The sequence below is a fragment of the Rhineura floridana genome, chromosome 2, assembly GCF_030035675.1.
Source record: "Rhineura floridana isolate rRhiFlo1 chromosome 2, rRhiFlo1.hap2, whole genome shotgun sequence".
Lineage (NCBI taxonomy): Eukaryota > Metazoa > Chordata > Lepidosauria > Squamata > Rhineuridae > Rhineura > Rhineura floridana.
In genome coordinates, this window is record NC_084481.1 from 68077317 (window position 1) to 68096819 (window position 19503).

General features: G+C 41.4%; 1 protein-coding gene across 1 annotated transcript in view; it reads left to right on the forward strand.

The window, feature by feature from the left end:
* Positions 1–19503, forward strand: part of LRP1B (LDL receptor related protein 1B) — a 524827-nt gene that overhangs the window by 143139 nt on the left and 362185 nt on the right. The window contains 3 exon segments of the mRNA XM_061608878.1: positions 5281–5508; positions 9650–9824; positions 10939–11033. Of these exon segments, the coding sequence (XP_061464862.1) occupies positions 5281–5508; positions 9650–9824; positions 10939–11033 (498 nt within the window).

Genomic DNA, 19503 nt, shown 5'->3' on the forward strand with positions numbered 1-19503 from the left:
ACACTGAAGGCTCGATTTTGTGTCGCTGTTAAATGAGCCTCGTCAACTCGGGGAATGACTAAAGCCACTCCTGCAGATGATCTCAGTGATGGAGCTGGGATATAAGGGTTCTGGCGATCCCTAAATTATGCTGGGCCTAAGTTGTTCAGGGCTTTGTAAATTAATACAAGGACCTTGAACCTGGATAAGTTGTGGATGGGCAACCAGTGCAGATGTATTAAAAGTGGTGTCACATGTTGTTGCCCTTGTGCTCCCATCAACAATCTGGCCACCACATTTTGCACCAGCTGGAGCTTCCAAACCAGGGTCAAGGGCAGCCCCACATAGAACACATTGCAGTAATCCAGCCTCAAGGTTACCAACAGGACTCTAGGAACAGCCATAGCTGATGAACCAGACAAAGCTGGTGAATGGCCAGAGAGGATACTTGGGCCTCTAGTGATAAAGATGAATACAGGAGTACCTCCAGGCTACAAACCAGGCTACACAGGGAGTGTAACTTCATCCAGAATAGGCAACCCGCCTATCTCCCAGACATGGGAACCACCTACTCAAATAGCTTCTGTCTTCCTAGGATTCAAACACAGTTTATTAGCCTTCATCCAGTCCACTACAGCATTCACACCCCTATCCAAAGCATTCACAGTCTCTCCTGATTCAGATGTTATGGAGAAATAGAGCTGTGTGTCATCAATATATCATTGACACCTTGCTCCAAAACTACAAATGGCTTCATGGAGAAGTTGAATAGAGCCGGGGAGAGAATAGTACACTACAAAACACAAGTGTCAGGGGCCGAGGAACACTCACCCACTCCATGGATGCGACCCTGAAGGTAAGAATGGAACCACCATAATACAGTGCCTCCAATACCCATACTGAGTCAGTCCACGAGGATACCATGGTCAGTGGTATCAAATGCCACTGAGAGATCAAGCAGAAGTAACAGGGTGTAATGCCAAATGCCAGCCTTTTTGCCAAACACAGGATTATTGAGTTCAGAATTTCAATAGGTGATAAACACAGCTGGTTGTGAAGAAATTGAAGGCTTAATTACAGCAAAGAGATACAAATAGCTAAAATGGAGCTAAATAGTCATCAGAGCAGGATTACAAACAGCTAAAATGAAACTAAGTACCTAACATGTTACCACTCTCCCCCCCCTTGCCTCTAAGTGCTCTTATCTCATGTCTGTCTCCCTATGTGCTGGAAACCTAACAGCACAATGATAAATCTTGCCTGGGAGGGGTTGAGTCTTCAATCTTGATGTTGCTTCTTGATGGTATCTTGGGGCTTCGCTAGCCCCTGGAGGCTTAATCTCCCTGATCTAGGGGTCCTGTATTTATCCTTCAAAGACCCCCTGGGAGGGGGCACCTTACACCTATTAGATAATTCAGGTAGCTGGTTCCCCCCCTCAGGTGATGTCTCCTGATCCTGTCCTCATGACATCTTGGGCTTGAGAATGCAGCTGCATTCTCAAGGTTGGTTGCTTGTTTTGATTATCAGGCTACTTGTTTACATTAGCCAAGTGAGAACATTAGTAAGCCAGTTAGCTCATCACCTCTTCAAGCTTGAGAAAGCCATAAACAAACCCACCTGACAGAGCAAGAGCATGGGACAGTTTGTTTTGGTTACTGAGCAAAACCTTCCCAGACCCTGTGTTGTTTTGAGCACAGAGGCATCAGGAAACTTCCCAATGCTGTGATTGTGCCAGGGAGCCTGAATTTTGAGCTTCCCAGACTCCAATTCGAAGCAGTAACAGAGTGCAAAAGCAATCAGCACCACCAAAAATCAAGGGTTTGGGGCAATACTTAGGGGACAGAGGCCATTCACGTGTCATTTCTAATCTCCTTGATGGACATCTAGATTTCTTGCAGTGATTGGCAATACACTCCACCCTCAAATGATATGTGACTTGGTTCTCTGACCTTAGACTATGCCCCTCCCCTCCCATGGAAGATTTTTCACCTTTTTGTAGTTTGATACACAAAAAGCAGCTTATCGCTAGTAGAATTATAACAGCAATTAGAAATAAAATTCAATTAGCATACAATAGTAGAAGTTACAAGCATTTCTTTACACAATTTCTTCCCTTTTCCTCTTATTACATCCATACAATTGCCCTGGGTTCCCTCACAATACATCAAAACACATTGTACAGCTGAAATTCCTGCATCTCTTCCTTCTTGAGACAGCTGTAGCACTGCAGACAGCACAGGAGTGGTGTCCTTGGCTCAGATCTCTGGCTGACAGCATCCAAAGGGAACCCAGACAGGCATCAGAGCTTTCATCCAGATCCAATTCATTTTAATTGTACCTCACATAAAAGCATAAAGAAACTATAGTTTACATCACATATATTGAGCAGTAAAGCAGCTCAAAGAAGGCACTAACTTTATCACATCCAGTCCTTAGTCTCTCACCTCGCTCTCCGTCTGCTTCGACTTTCCTGCTCACGTTCACTCACATACAATATCATCCATATCCCTGCTAATTCTGGCACATCTTGTGCCCCAGCTTTTTTTCCCCATTGTCCCACCACGTATGAGTAGATGCCAATGCATTACTCCCTTCGCCTCTATTTCCCAACATCCAAACATGCTGAAACTGTGGCAGTGGCCACCAGCACCCAATAGGTGGTCCTGGCCCTTTGCTTAGGATCTATCTAGTTTGATGTGGCTAATTTGAGTAGACAACCCAGACCTTTTATCCAGAAACCAAGTCTTGACCAATAAATCCTCCCTTCCTCCTTGTTGGGGGTCCTGAGCCCATTATTTCATGAGGCACAGGCACACTCAGCCACTCAAAGGGTAGCTGCGCCACCCCCTGGCCAATGTGCAATATATCACTCTCTGAATTGGTGGCATGTGACAGCACCTTCACTTCCTTTTGGAAAACAGCCTCCATCACTCCTGCTAACCCCTGTGTGCCTTTAAGGGCTAGGCCAGACCTTGGTGCCACTTGCCCATAGGCTCCACAGGGCCTTATGATCTCTGTGCCTAAGGGTGCTGGGACCCACTCTCTGGCAGGTATCACCACCCCTTCTGGCATGGTGAGATCAGCTCCCACACTCTCAGGTATTTCCTGGAGGGAAAGCACTTCACCTGGTTGACTCTGCCACACCTGCAGATGTTCAACTGGTGTAGGTGCTGTGAACCCACTCATTTGCTGTAGGGGTGTCAGACCCCTGCTCAAGGGATGACTATCAAGTTCCCTCACAGTTTGCTCCACAGCAGTTCCCCCCTCAACTTGAGCCCTCTTACATGTCACCAGCATCTGAGCTAGTTGGGGAATATGCTGTTGCCAGAAGCCCATCAGGCCCACCAGGTATTCGGCTTCTGCCCTGTCTGTTGGAGCCTGTAAGGTAGCAATTGCACTGAATACATTCTCAGACACATGACTCACAGGTTCTCCCCAGACCATCCCTTGGAGCTGCACCTGCTGTGCAAGCCCCTTTAACAAATCCATTCCCATAATAACTTCTGGGACTTGTGCAATTAGAACAGTGGCCTACCTTGGGGACAATTGTCCTAATGCCAAACACAAGCGCAGCTGGGTAGTGCACTCCTCTCCATTTCTATACACACTGATGTATACTGTAGGCCCCTTATGTTTGTTTGGACTGACATCAGTTAAATTCCCTTCTGCCCTTGTGTCTGATAAAGCCATCACTTGTTGTGTGCTGCTTTTTAAAGGTAGGTGTGGGCTCAAGTCTCCAGGAATAGCTGTCTTTATTAGCCTCACCTCTGGAACCTTGCCACACCCCTAATCTAAGGGTTGGGGCATCTCCCACCCCCCTGTATCCATAGGCAGTGGGGGATACAGGTGTTCTGCTGGTGAGGTTGTTGTCTTGCTGCACCCCTTCCCTCACCCTCTTATTAGCTTTCCTAATCCACATCTGATACAGCTCAGCTGTGGGAAGCCCATCAATGTCAGCTTTTAACACCCCAGACCCCAATAAATCTGCAAACATTTGTTTCCTGCTCACTCCATCCTTCTGAGAGGGCTGGCCATGTTATGACTGCCCCCTCTAATTGCTCCAGTCTGAGGCTTGTGTTCCTTCTCCCTTTCCAGGTCTCCTAGCTGTCCAAGCAGGACAACCACCTCCCCCACACTGGACCCTTTTGCAGGCCCCAGTAAAGCTAGTAGAGCGCCCTGCATGGAATTTGGAGCCCCCTTCATTAATCTTGCTCTCATGCCAGCAGTAAACAGTTCAGCATCAGGTCCCTGAAACCCAACCTGATAAATTCCTGCCTGCATGGCCATAGCTCTTAATTGCTCTGTGGCCTCATCAATCGTGCACCGTGGGGGCAACTGCTCTTCTCAGTCCATAGGCACAGGATGTCTGGTCTGCACTGCAAGGATGCACCACTCCAGGAGTGTGCCCATTGCCCTTGGAGTGGGGTTTCTAAGAAACTGGTTGGTTAAAGTGTCTTTTTGATAATGCTCCCAATCTAGTTAACTCTTCTGCAGTCAGATGAATACTGCCAACACCTTGGTCCCAGATTCTCAACAACCATTGACCCAATCACTCTCCCTGGCTCTGTCTGGCAGACTTAGCGATCTCTGCCAGCTCTTGCTGTGTGAAAACCCTCACAGTTCTAGTTGCCTGAGCGGCTTGAGGATTTCCAGGTGGCCCCTTAGATTTATTAGTCACTAAGGGCCTTACTTCTACCTGGTGTTCTTCCTCTTCCACTGGAATTGATCCCACAACACTGGGTTCAACATTGCATTGGACACCTTGGCTGGAACTGCCACCATAGTAGTGTCTAAATCACTGCTGAGCTGAGCGACTTTGTCCTCAAATTGTTTAGCCAGTCAGCTACAACTGGACACCATGTGCTCCAGAAGTCTGCCCCCCTGGACAGGAGTGACCAACCTCTGAACCACATGGAACAACTCAGCTGGATGGCTCCTTGAGGGCACAATGGAGATAGCAAAGTAGGGTCTCCTTGCTGTCCCCATCTCCATGTGGTAGGTCTGACTGTGAGCCTGAATACATGCTCAGTTGGCTCTGGAGTGAGATCTATGTCACTTATGCTCTAGCCCTCGCCTGGTCCATTTCATCGACCGCAGGTCCTCAGTATATCAAGGAGCAAAGCTCAGGAATGATCATGTCAATGGCCCTATGAGTCTCACCATTCCATTGTGAGCCTAGGGCCTCAACAGGATCACCTGCTATATCCACTGGAAAATAATGTAAGTGTATTAAAAATGAGGTATATATGGTAGTGACATTCAATTGATATGTATCTAAGAAATTGCATCTCATTTTTACAGAAATGAAAAAATTTCTTCTTTATGCAAGACGTTCAGAAATAAGAGGTGTTGATATAGACAATCCATACTTCAACTTCATAACAGCCTTCACAGTTCCCAATATTGATGATGTAACAGTTGTAGATTTTGATGCAGCAGAGGAACGTTTGTATTGGACTGATGTGAAAACGCAAACTATAAAACGGGCCTTCATTAATGGGACTGGCTTAGAAACTGTTATATCAAGAGGTAAACATATTTTTAAATTCAATGTTCCTTGCTTTATAACAGTATATGTCCACTACATATGGAGACAGTGTTCATTTTCCTTTATATTAACAAAAAATATGTTGTCCTGAATAATAACGAATTGCTGTTTATTTCACCAAAATCACACATCTAAACCGGTTTAACAATTTCCTTTCCCTTGTGATTCCTGAGAGCTGTGGTTCCCCACAATTTCTCAGCATCCTCTCCAAACTACAATTCCCACAATTATTTGGGTGAAGCTACAACAGCTAAACTGTATAAAACCAATGTAAGTTTGTGGCATAGATACCCAAGGTAATTTTGGAATGTGTGTCTGAAGAAAAACAGAGTGCATATATATAAAGCAAATGCTAATAAATCAATACAATAATCTAAAAAAAAAAAAGAACACATCCATAGATTTTTGTCCTTGGTGGTTAAAAAAATAGTGGTGCTTGGAGATACTATCTAAATTTATGTATGCACAGATGACAGGGCTTTATATTTGTAAAACTGGTTAGACACTCTGAATAGCACTCATCAGAAGGGTGAGGGAGACTAAAAGGAGAACTCTCAGCCTCAGCCCAAAAGGTTGAATGGCCCTATTTAGGCTCTTTAATCCAGGAGTGGGGAACCCTTCTTTCTGTCAAGGACTGCTTCCCCTTGGAAATAAACAGTGGGCAGGGTGACAAAGTAGGCAAGACCCCCCCACCCCCCCACCTCTCTCTCTCTCTCTCTCTGCCACCCCTTATCTCTCTCCCTTCTCCTACCTGCCCTGTAGGCCCTTGGGGGAGGGACAAATCTCTCTGTCACAGTTCTGAACTGATGGCCTGCCAAGACCTTTTGAATAGGCTAAGAACTGTGTGCAGCACTAGGACTATAGGTTGTCCACCCCAGCTCTAGCTAGTGCTACGTGTGTGCAAGGCTGGCTGATGGATCACGCTAAGGAACTGCATTTCAAGGATCTGGCAGCACTTTAATAGCCACACTCTTATGCCTAAAAACATCTTGTTGTAATGTTTAATGTGCATAGTTAGTTTTGAGTTATCTGGTACAGTGTGAGATGCTTATCAGTTTCTTTAAGCATTCTAAGAATATATTAAGAGGTCATTTTGAGACTTAGGGCTAGAAATGGCCTTGATGAGGAATTGTATCATAAACAGACCCTGCTGGATCAGACTAAATCATCATCACCACCACCATCATCATCATTTATTTGTATATCATCTTTCCATAGCAGTTACGCTCAATGCAGCTCACATTAAAAAATCGCCACATAATTTTAGCAGTTACAAAAATAGAACAATATAAATAGTCAAACAATACAATAGACAATAAACTAATGAAAACATATTAATAAATATACAATTAAGCAATCCCCATATACTTCACAATACCGTCTAACAACAAAAATACAAAGCCCCAGCCCCAATAACAGCAAAAATGAATCTCTAAAATTCAATCTTACACCCACAAACAACTCCTAAAAAAGGTCCAACCCCAATAGTCTATAGACATCCTGAACAACAGGTCCACACAGGTAGGTGTGTTCTCACAGTGCCCGACCAGATGCATACGGCAACCCACAAGAAGGACATGAGCAAAACATTCTCTGACCTTGCATTCCCCAGCAAGTGGTCTTGAAAGGCACACCACCGCTGACGAACTACACAGCCATAATGACTAATAATCAATGATAGTCCCATCCTCCATGAATTTGTCTAACCTCCTTTTAAAGCCATCCAAGCTGTAGCAGTGAATTCCACAGTTTAACTATTCACAGTCAGGAATCAACTTGAAGGCAATCCATTTCCATTTTTGAGTGAAGACATACTCCCTTTTGTCTGTCCTGAATCTTCCAATATTCAGCTTCACTGGATGATCCCAGGTTCTAGAGGGATAAAAACTCTCTACCCACTTTCTCCACAACATGCATAATTTTATATATTTTTGTCATGTTCCCCTTTCTCACCATTGTTTCCCAAACTAAAATGCCCCAAATGTAACCTTACTCATAGGGACGTTGCTCCAGCCCCTTATCATTGTGGCTGCCTTTTTGTGTACCTTTTCTAGTTCTTCTGTATCTTTTCTGAGATGTGGTAACAAGAACTGTACATAGCATTTCAAGTGTGGTCACACCATTGATGTGTATAATGCCATTATGATATTGGCAGGTTTATTTTTAATACTTTACCTAGTGATATCTAACATTGAAATCACCTTTTAAAAATATATATCCCACTACATATATATCCTTTTCCCCAAGGAGTTCAAGGTGGCATACATGGTTCATACTTCCCCATTCTAACCTTACAACCCTGTGAGGTAGGCTGAGAGGGAGTGACTGACCCAATGTCACCCCGTGATCTTCATGGCTGAGACAGGATTTGAACCCTGGTCTCAGAATTCACCCTTTTCACAATCACCATTTGAATTTGATTCTGCCCCTTCTTTTAAAAAGAACCACTAGAATGTCCCTTTATTTAACTGCTGTTCTTTTGTGTCTGTAAGTTATATAAAAAATTGGAATGATTAAAACAATGGGTAATATCACTGATATGCCAATATTTTTCCCTCAGTGGAATTCTATCAAATAATTTCAAGGCCAAGAATTAAAGCTAGCTGTTTTGTTCTGACTTGCTGGATCACTTATCTATACATGGTGAGATCCTACTGTAACAACTCATAATTTAGTGCTTGATCTAGCATGCCCTCCAAAGCTTAAATGAGTTCCGAGGAGGACATGAAATATAAGCATTTTAAAATCACTCTTAATGATAAATACCACAGTTGCAATCTCATGTTTGTCAAATAACCTTCACAACAAGGAACACTAGGTTTTTGGAAGTCATTCGTAATATCTAATCCTTCTACTTTACATCATTACCCAAGTTATGTTGCAAAGTCAGCATGGAACATATGAGGCAAAACATTCAGTATAGTTGTATATAGGACAAAATTTAGGAAACACATTAACTCTCATAGTAGTGGTGTTTTTGTTGCTATGTGAGTTCAGTTTCAGTCTAACCCAATTTAGAACAAACCCTTCCAGGATGTCTCTATCTTCAGAGCCAATATCCTATTTGTATTAAGTTAGTAAGTTTAATGTTGTAATCACATGTCATAACAAATCAAATCAAAACATTCACAAGAACATTAATACATCATGCATCCAATAGGATTTAAAAGTAGTAATACATCATACATCCAAAAATTAATAAAATAAAAAATAAAACTGGATACAGAATGTCAGATAGTAGTTATGACATATTTGTAATTAATAGGTAAAACCTGTTTGTGAGCTGCTAATAGATTAGAATGCTGGACTAGATGACTGTTGGTCTGATCCAGCAAGATAGTTCTTGTTCTATTTTCTCATCATGAAATTCAGCATTGAAGGGATAGGTTCATAATTTAAGGACTTTTTAAAAAGTCCAACTTTACCAAAAAATGAACAGTAGATAACAGTTCTATGAAAAAATAAAGCTTAAATTTGTATTGTGCAGAAGATCTTTTTACGCATTCGTCAGAATACTAATCCTTTGCAACCAGCACAGTTATTACAGATGTGTGAATAAAGCCTTTCTAAATGCAGAAAGAGGTAAAAAGGTATGGTCCAAACTCTATCCATGATACTGTCCTTCTGGAGGGAGGCAGGGAGGAAATGATTTCACTGATTTTCCCTGGGCCTCCCCCCAAAAGCTGTTCTGGAGAGTCATGGAATTCTCTGGGACAGTGTGGGATGTGGCCAAAAATTGCCTTCCTTTCACCAGTGCAAGTCTCTGCTAGATGTTGCCTTTCACGAATGGAAGGATTCTTCCCACTTACAAAAGGGAAAATCTGGAGCCATCCTATTAAGTGCATTTTGGTCTTCCTGTCTATCATTTTGATGCTACTTTGGAGTTGTGCATTGCTAATATGTAAAAAAAACTCAAATGAACTTTTTATATTTTAAACCATAAAGCAATCTTAAACAATAGAAATGAAATGGCAGCCTTCTACAGCTATTGATAACAAACAAGAGTCCTTAACGTCAGGCAAATATTTTGGGGCAGGACAATGTTTAAAGCCTTATGAAAATGGTTGAAAGCTTATTGGCAGAGCTGTTTAGGCAACTTCTTTGTTGTTTGACATTTTGCAGACATTCAAAGCATTCGGGGACTGGCTGTGGATTGGTTATCACGTAATTTATACTGGATTAGCTCAGAATTTGATGAAACACAAATTAATGTAGCACATTTAGATGGCTCTTTAAAAACCTCAGTTATACATGGAATTGATAAACCACAGTGTCTTGCTGTTCACCCAGCTAAAGGGTAAAGTATGATTATTTTCACCAGTATAGTTACGATTCTGTACACTTAATTTGCACTGTTTTAAAAATGATTTTTGCAATGGTCTTTCTGGTGAAATACTAATTAGTGAATTTGATAATGTGGAGATACCCGGTTTCTCTTGCATGGCTGACTTTCCAATATAGATAACCCACTGTGGAAGTTAGAGCCTCTGTGAAAATGACCAATTAAGTGGAGACCCCAGTTTTCAAAATTCATCCCTATTAAAAATGGGGGGGGAATCACACACGGGGCCTCCTTGCAGCCATCTCTGATGGGGATGTTATTTGTGTGAGAGGGGTTATGTTGTTTTTTCACCATTCTGTGTTGTAGCACTGTCCCATGGTCAATGTATGAACCAGAACATTGGGGGTGGGGGGGAATATCATGAGTCTGTATGTGGAGAAATCAGTGACCTTATTATACTTACGTATTCATCTAAGTGTAGATGGTGGTAAGAAAAAAAAGAATATTGTACCTATACAGAGACCCTTTAGAATTATGCAAATTGAATTCCTTTTCCCCCTTAGTTTTATTTTAGAGACAGAGGATACTAAAAAAAGAAACAATATATACTATATATCCTAAAACATTAATACAAAAACTTACAAAAAGCGAACAATTTAAAGATGGCTATCCTAAAACTTCTTGGGTATTGGGTAATATATATTTTAAAAAATCACACGCAGAGCATACTCACTGAAAGCAACTGACTTAAGTCCATGGATTTTAATGGGTCTAACTTAATTGGATCTCACACGTTATTTTAAAATCTAGGTAATGCCTTTACATTTTTTCTAATGTATTCTTTAGATGTCTGTAAACCTGACTATTAAACTGAATATTATAACTTTTATGAAATATGTAGTGCAGAAATAGAGACTGTCATACAATGCATACAAATTTGATATTCTTTTTATGACCAGATCTACAAATCATTTTTTAAAAAAATAAAAAACTGTAATTCTCTACATGTCCACTCAGAATCAAGTCCCACTGGATGAAGTGGGACTTACTCTCACTTTAGTGTGTATAGGATTACAGCCTAAATCTTTTAATGCAAGCATGTTCTTTATCTTATTTTGTTTTTGTAAAGGAAACTTTTTTGGACTGATGGAAACACCATTAATGTGGCAAATATGGATGGCAGCAACAGCAAAATACTGTTTCAAAATCAAAAAGATCCAGTTGGTAAATACTATAAGCACTTTTTTCATGTAAAGTCATTTTTGTATAACTTTTCCTTAAATAAAATAAAAATTGCTTGCATAATATTAATGTTCATAATTTGTAGGATATTAAGTAAAAACAACCCATGAAAAGCTGAATATATCTCCTGTCTTGGTTGCCTACCTGGGAATGCAAAAGCAAAGGGCTGTCAAGCAGCTTGAAGGTCACCTGGGTGTTTTGTTATGTTTGGTTTGCTGGATCACAAGATGCACAGGACTGAGCACGGACAATCTTGGGCAGCTTGGCTTGCAGGCTTTGATAGACTATTATATTGTCAGAATTGCTGTATGAGTTAGAGACACCCTAAGCAGCATGTGAGTCTGTTTCAAAATGTACAAGTTAAGCAGATATTCAGGGAAGTGTGCAGGGTACAGAAGCAAGTACATAACATTGTGGGTGAAATCCAATGGAATGGACATCATTGACAAAGTGAATTCCTCTTCACCCATGCAGCCCCACATGCACCTCAAAAATCTACTCCAGAGGTGTAAGGGGAAGTCCTGTTACATAAGCGGAAGTCTGCTCATGTGATACTGAGTGTTGCCTTATAAGTTTCATAGTTTGAAGGACACAGTTCAGTGTTCCTAAATCCAACCAACACATCATTTTTTAAAATTTATAATCAGATTTATATCCAGCTTTCTTCCAAGGAGCTCAAGGCAGTGCACATGGTTCTCCCCCTCCCCGTTTTATCTCAGAACAACCCTGTGAGGTAGGTTAGGCCAAATGGGGTTTTGAGCCATCATTGTTCAGGTCCTAGACCAATAATCTAACCACTGCACCATATTTATTTATTTATTTTATTTATATAATGTATTAATTATCTAATAAACAGGGTGGTTTATAGATGCTATTGGAGATTGCTGATTCATAGGGTCGCCATAAGTCATAATAGATTTGAAGGCATATATATATATATATATATATATATAAACACATATATACATAAATATAGGGAGTGGTACTAAAGGGAACTACAAGGGTAATATTTAACGTAGAAGCCATAAAGTAATAAAATCAGTGTCAGGCTCTACCTCCCGAAGGCTCTCCGGAACAAGATCGTTTTCAGAAGTCTCCAGAAAACCATCAGGGAGTGAGCAGAGCAGACTTCTTGGGGTAGGGTGTTTGGGGGCCACAGCTGAAAAAGCTCTCTCCCACGGCCTGTCAGTCTAACGTCTTTCACTCCAGGCACGCAGAGACCAGAGGCAAATGATCTTAAATCCTGGGCAGGTACATATGGGCATAAGCAGTCCCTCAGGTACGTTGGTCCAAGGCCGTTTAGGGCTTTGAAGGTCAGAACCAGCACTTTGAATTGGGCCCGGAAGCAAATTGGGAGCCAGTGGAGTCAAAGCACAGAGGTGATATGCTCCTTCTTGCTAGATTGATAATACTGCTTTCAGTTCTCCTATCATAATCTGTAGCCAGTGACAAAAACAGAGATAAAAGAAAAAATATTTTATGTGTTTCTAGATGTATCTATGGATCTTGATTAATATTTACTGTTGGTACCAGAGACTATCACTCATATCTTTTATCATTATGTAGTTCTAATAAAAATATCCTTAATGTTGAGAATTTTTCATATTACCTCTTTGTCATGTACTATTCTGACTGTATGGTATAAGGTCAGATTTGTTTTCTCCTAGTAACTTAACATTACAGGATTATTCATTTGTTTTGTTTTATCATTTATTACTGTTGCACAGCATCATGTTTGACAAGTATGACATGTAATTAACAAGATTATACAAAATGCAATGTGCTTTTGTGTCTGAAAACTACCAGATTATCTCCTTTGATGTCCCTAGAGTTCTAGGAATATAAAATGATACATTAATTCTAAATGTCTGTTTATGGGAGATAGTTTAATTGACTGTTTATTGCTAAGTCCTAAAATATTCATTTGTGATCTATATCATATAGTGCAATTTTTACAATTGTTCATTCATCCCATGGTCTGGTGATATGTAAATAATGTAAAACCCTGTGACTCATTCACACAGAGATAAAATGGTCAACCAAAGAGGCAACACTAAAATTTTAACCATGATATAATCAAAGCATTTCTTGATTACAACTTTTCAAATTGTACACAATTAAAACAAATTTCAATAACTCTTATCTACATTATGCTAGGCATTTATGTGTAGGAAGAATAAAATCATGAAATCAAAGAGTCTTATCTTCTATCCCTTATTGTAGGAAGCATCAGTAATAACTGCTCACAAAGTAGGATGCCTTCATTCTCTGTGTAAAATAGAAGTGGTATTCTTATTAATAAATGTTAATAAATGTTATTATTAAATGTTTAGCTGTATGGTCACAGTTCAGAAGATTACATGAGTAAGGGTGTAATACAATACTTACGTACTCAGAAGTAAGCTCCATTGAGTTCAATGGGTGTCTATTGAATTGCGGCCTAAATGAACTTTGTGTTTTATTCACCAACATTAGTGGTAGTTCCCAAGAATAGCTGCATGGTATAAATCATGGTATAGATCATGGTATAGATGTCCAAGGATTTCCAGATAAAGGAAGACAAAGAGTAATCCCCATATAAATAGCATACTAATCTGTGTGTTTTGAACACTTAATGTGAGAGACAATATTTACAGATAGTTTCTGAAAAAATGTGGGGGATTCTTAAGGCATATTGAAGTTAATTAAAAAAGGGGAATGCAGATTACAATAGCGGGGCAACATTACAGGTTAGCAGAGTGGATAACAATCAGTGGTGTTTTTTTAAAAAAAACTATTTTTTTAAAAAATGTAAATATCAATGTTCTCTTTAATAATAAATAAGTTAAATATTAAGTAAGATGAGAAAAGTGTGTTAGCTCACTCTTGTATTTAAGAAATAGCCTGAATTTGAGGGGACTTACTTCTGGGTAAATAGGAATGTGCTGCTTTCACACTGTCATAGTGCTGTTCATAAGCAATATCCTATATGTGGATATTTTAAAGATATTCCCTCAATAGTTAAACAAAAAAAGATGGAGCTTCCAAGTATTTTTCTAATAACCTAATTTAATAATATGTTTTGGAGACATTTGTTATCCAATTAATTCTGTGATAAGATGACAAATTGTGGTCCAGTAGATCCTCCGTGGCGCAGAGTGGTAAGCGGCAGTAACGCAGCCAAAGCTCTGCTCACGGCCGGAGTTCGATTCCAACGGAAGGAGGAAGTCGAATGTCCGGTAAAAGGGGTCGAGGTCCACTCAGCCTTCCATCCATCTGTGGTCGGTAAAATGAATACCCGGCATATGCTGGGGGGAAGGAACTTGCAATCCCACCCCATATATACAGTCTGCCTAGTAAACGTCACAAGACGTTACCCTAAGAGTCGGAAACAACTCGCACTACAAGTGCGGGGACACCTTTACCTTTTTTAGATCTGAATTATCCAAAATATATTAATGAAATCTCCATAATATATTAATGAAATCTGCTCAAGCTGTATATTTATTCAAGGTGTGTTTGATATATTTTACTTATTCAGTATGGAGTTAAATACCACTGGTGCTATAATAGTTTTCTTTTAGTTCAGCCAATATTATCTTGACAAGTTCTTTACCTATATCCAGTTCCATTCTGCTGTGTCTAAGTCTGGGTCTATAACCCTTATCCACTTGTTCAAAAATGTTTCTGTTGTAGTGTGTTAACTTCAAGATGACAGAACAAAATTTCCCTGTCAACCCCTTGCTGTTTATAGATATAAATAAATGTTCACATTTGGATTCTTGTCTTTTCACCATATTTTCTAGTTAGAGATGTCAGAGTTTTGTTGTCTTTTTTTAAAGGCCCATCTGAAATCCTTCACAATATTTGCTACTCCATTCTCAGATAGCAAAGATGTAGGGGCCATTTCAGTGATTTTGCAAAATGAGATGAAATGTTTGGGATGGTTTATTCCAACCTGGTTTCAGAACTGTGTTTGGCACAAAAACACCCTTGGTCACCCTGATTGATAATCTATATCAGGAAAGAGATGGCTGATAGTGGAATGCAACCCTGTTGGTTCTCTAGGCCAGTTGCCAGGGCTGGCACCAGAGGCAGCCAGGTTGGGCCCTGGCTGAGGGCCCATGCAGCCCAGAGGGGCCCTTGAAGGGTGGGAGGGTAGGGCTCCCATTCTCGATCTGCAGCAGCATTGGCTCCTGACCCTGCTGTGGATCATGAGCTCCCCAATATCCCCCCAATACAGTCAGTGTGGGCTTCAGTAAGCCCCCCACACACCCCAACTACCTCTCCTGTCCCTGTGAATGATGTGTGCACTGTGTGTGCATGCCTGCCATCAACCAAGATGGTGGTGGGGGCTTCCCTAAGGGGCTGATGCCACCATCTTGGTTGATGGTAGGCATGCACGTGCAGTATGCACATCATTCACAGAGATGGGAGAGGTAAGTGGGACACATAGGTGGGCTTATTAGCCCTGTACCACCTGTATGGGGGGTTGGACTATGGCGCCATGAGCACAGGGCATGCTGGTGCCCAAGAGCCTAGCCTTTCCTTCAATCCATCTGAAGCAGAGTGTCTGTGCAAGTGTCTGGAGGCAGTGACGGGCTGCATGAGGACCAATAAACTGAGGCTGAATCCTGACAAGATGGAGGTGCTGTTGGTAGATTGTTCCCATGTAAAGGAATTGGGGAGGTGTCTTGTTCTTGATGGTGCTGCATTCCCATTAAAAGAGCATTCCTCTTGGATCCAGCACTGTCACTGGACACACTGGTGGCCTCAGTGGCTAGGAGTGCCTATTTCCAGCTCATGTTGGTTTGCCAACTATGACCATTCCTATATTATGATAGCCTCAATAACCTATGCTTTAGTAACTGTGGAGCAGGATAGTCTCAGTAATCTGTGCCCTTGAAACATTACAATCAACAAATTGAAATGCATTCCTATAGGGCTATCCTTTAAGATGGTGGGGATGCTACATTTGGTGCAGAATGCAGCTGCAAGACTTTTAAATGAGTAGCAAAATGGGATCCTTAAAATGCTGCATTGACTACCTGTTTGGTACTGGAGCCAATTCAAGGTATTGGTACTGCTATTTAAAACCCTGAACAACTTAGTATCCAAGAACATAAACTGAGGCTTAAACTCTTAACTTAAACTCTGCAGGGGAGGCCCTGTTCATAGTACCTCAGATGGGCTTAGTTCATTCATCAATGAAATGGCTCATAGGGTTGTTCCAAGGATAAAATGAGGAGAGGAAGAACCATGTGCCTTGGAGGAAAGATGGGATATAAAATGTAGTAGTGCTAGTAGTAGTAGTAGTAGGCCCTCCTCGTTTGTACCATGCCAGTTGTGGAATTTCCTTTCTGCGGAAGTATGTCCCTCATTGTCAGCTTTCTGATTCACCCCTCTGTCCCCTGGGCTGCTCAGATTTGTGTTAAGCCTGATCTTCTTCTGCTTCTTAATTCATTCAAGGCAACACATGTCTGGAAAGTAAGTAGACAACCTGTTCTAGACATGATTCTACTACTCTTGAAGAAGCAGGTTCATTATCTGAAGTTACTCCTCAATCCAGCACTGTCACTCGATACCCAGGCAGCATCGGTGGCATGGAGTTCCTTTTTCTAGCAATGACTGATACCCCAGGTATGGCTTTTCCTGAGATAGCCTAGCCACAGAAGCCCATGCTCTGGTAGTCTCCCATTTATATTATTGTAATGTGCTCAACATGGGGCTACCCCAAAGCTGGTTTGGAAGCTGCAACTATGCGGCCACTAAAATGCTGAGGATCATAACTTACTGTAACCATATAACACTGGTTCAGAATTGCACTGGTTGCTTGTATGCTACCAAGGCCAACTCAAAGTGTTCTCTTGACATATAAATCCCAGTAAAAAACCCCAACCCAAATTCTTGAAAGAGTGACTATATCAACCTACCTAGGGCCTGAGAGCTGCAGAAGAGGCCTTTCTGGAGGTCCTGTTACTAACAGTGGGCTGTGACGCAAGATAAGGCCTTTTCTGTGATGACATCCTGGCTATGGAGCTCCTTCCCATCTGAAGTATGGCTGGCTTCTGTCTACATTATATGAGTTTTGTCACCAGTTGAAGACATATCTCTTCACCAAGGCATTTGAGGGCAGTTGATCAGTCTTACCCATTGTAATGAGGGACTGCTTTCTCTGTTGGCTTGGTATGGATAATTTGTTATTTTGGGGGGGGGTTATGTTGTATATTTTTAAAAGTAAGTTTTATATGTATAAACCTGAGCTCCTTTAGGAAGATGGGCTGAATATAGAATCATAGAATAGTAGAGTTGGAAGGGGCCTATAAGGCCATCAAGTCCAACCCCCTGCTCAATGCAGGAATCCAAATCAAAGCATTCCTGACAGATGGCTGACCATCTGCCTCTTGAATGCCTCCAGTGTCAGAGAGCCCACTACCTCTCTAGGTAATTGGTTCCATTGTCGTATGGTTCTAACAGTTAGGAGGTTTTTCCTGATCTCCAGTCGAAATCTGGTTTCCTGCAACTTGAGCCCATTATTCTGTGTCCTACACTCTGGGATGATTGAGAAGAGATCCCAGCCCTCATCTATGTGACAAATTTTCACGTACTTGAAGAGTGCTGTCCTATCTCCCCTCAGTCTTCTCTTCTCCAGGCTAAACATGCCCAGTTTTTTCAGCCTTTCCTCATAGGGCTTTGTTTCTAGTCCCCTGATCATCCTTGTTGCCCTCCTCTGAACCTGTTCCAGCTTGTCTGCATCCTTCTTGAAGTGCAGAGACCAGAACTGGACACAGTATTCAACATGAGGCCTAACCAATGCTGAATAGAGGGGAACTAATACTTCACGCAATTTGGAAACTATACTTCTGTTAATGCAGTCTAATATAGTGTTTGCCTTTTTTTGCAGCCACATCACATTGTTAGCTTATATTCAGCTTGTGATCAATGACAATTCCAATATCCTTCTCACATGTCGTATTGCTGAGCCAAGTATCCCCCATCTTATAACTGTGCATTTGGTTTCTTTTTCCTAAGTGTAGAACTTTGCATTTATCCCTGTTGAATTTCATTCTGTTGTTTTCAGCCCAATGCTCCAGCCTATCAAGGTTCCTTTGAATTTGGTTTCTGTCTTCCACGGTATTAGCTATGCCCCCCAATTTTGTATCATCTGCAAATTTGATAAGCATGCTCTGTACCTCCTCATCCAAGTCGTTAATAAAAATGTTGAAGAGCATTGGGCCCAGGACCGAGCCCTGTGGTACCCCACTCAATACTTCCACCCAGTTTGAGAAGGAACCATTGATAAGCACTCTTTGAGTATGATTCTGGAGCCAGCTGTGGATCCACCTGATAGTTGTTCCATCCAGCCCAGATTTAGCTAGCTTGCTAATCAGAATATCATGGGGCACTTTGTTAAAAGCTTTGCTGAAATCGAGATATATTATCTCCACAGCATTCCCACAGTCTACAAGGGAGGTTACCTGATCAAAAAATGAGATAAGATTAGTTTGGCAGGATTTGTTCTTCATAAATCTGTGTTTACTCCTAGTAATCACTGCATTGTTTTCAAGGTGCTTAGAGATTGACTGCTTTATAATCTGCTCCAGAGTTTTTCCGGGGATTGATGTTAGGCTGACTGGTCTGTAGTTCCCCGGTTCCTCTTTTTTGCCCCTTTTGAAGATAGGGACAACATTAGCTCTCCTCCAGTCATCCAGCACTTTACCAGTCCTCCATGATTTCACAAAGATGATAGAGAGCGGTTCTGAGAATTCTTCGGCCAGTTCCTTCAATACTCTAGGATGCAGTTTATCGGGCCCTGCCGATTTGAACTCATTCAAAGTGATTAGATATTCCTTGACCGTTCATCTATCAATCTCAAGGTCCAATCCTGCTCCTTCTACTTTATGTTTCCCAGGAGGGTCATAGACCCTTTTTTGGGAGAAGACTGAGCCAAAGTAGGAATTGAGCACTTCTGCCTTTTGTTTGTCATCTGTTATCATTTTGCCATCCTCATTGAGTAGCTGTGCCACCATTTATTTTCTCTGTCTTTTACTATGGATGTACCTGAAGAAAGCTTTTGTGTTGCTTTTAGCATCCCTCTCTAACCTCAGCTCATTCTCAGCTTTAGTCTTCCTGACACCATCCCTGCAATTCCGTGATACCTGCCTGTACTCTTCTTTTGTGGCTTGGCCTTTCCACTTCCTGTTTGTGCCTTTTTTGTGTTTTCAGGTCATCTCTAAGCTTTTTGGGAAGCCACATTGGCTTCTTCTGCTGTTTCCCCCCCTTTTTCCTTGTTCGAATTGCTTGCCATTGCGCTTTTAGAATTTCCTTTTTTAGAAACTCCCACCCATCTTGGACTCCTTTTCTCATTAGGGTCGCTTGCCATGGAACCATACTTACAATTGTTCTGAGTTTATTGGAATCAGCTTTCCTGAAGTCCAGGGGGCGTGTATGGCTACTCTCAGCTTTTGCTTCT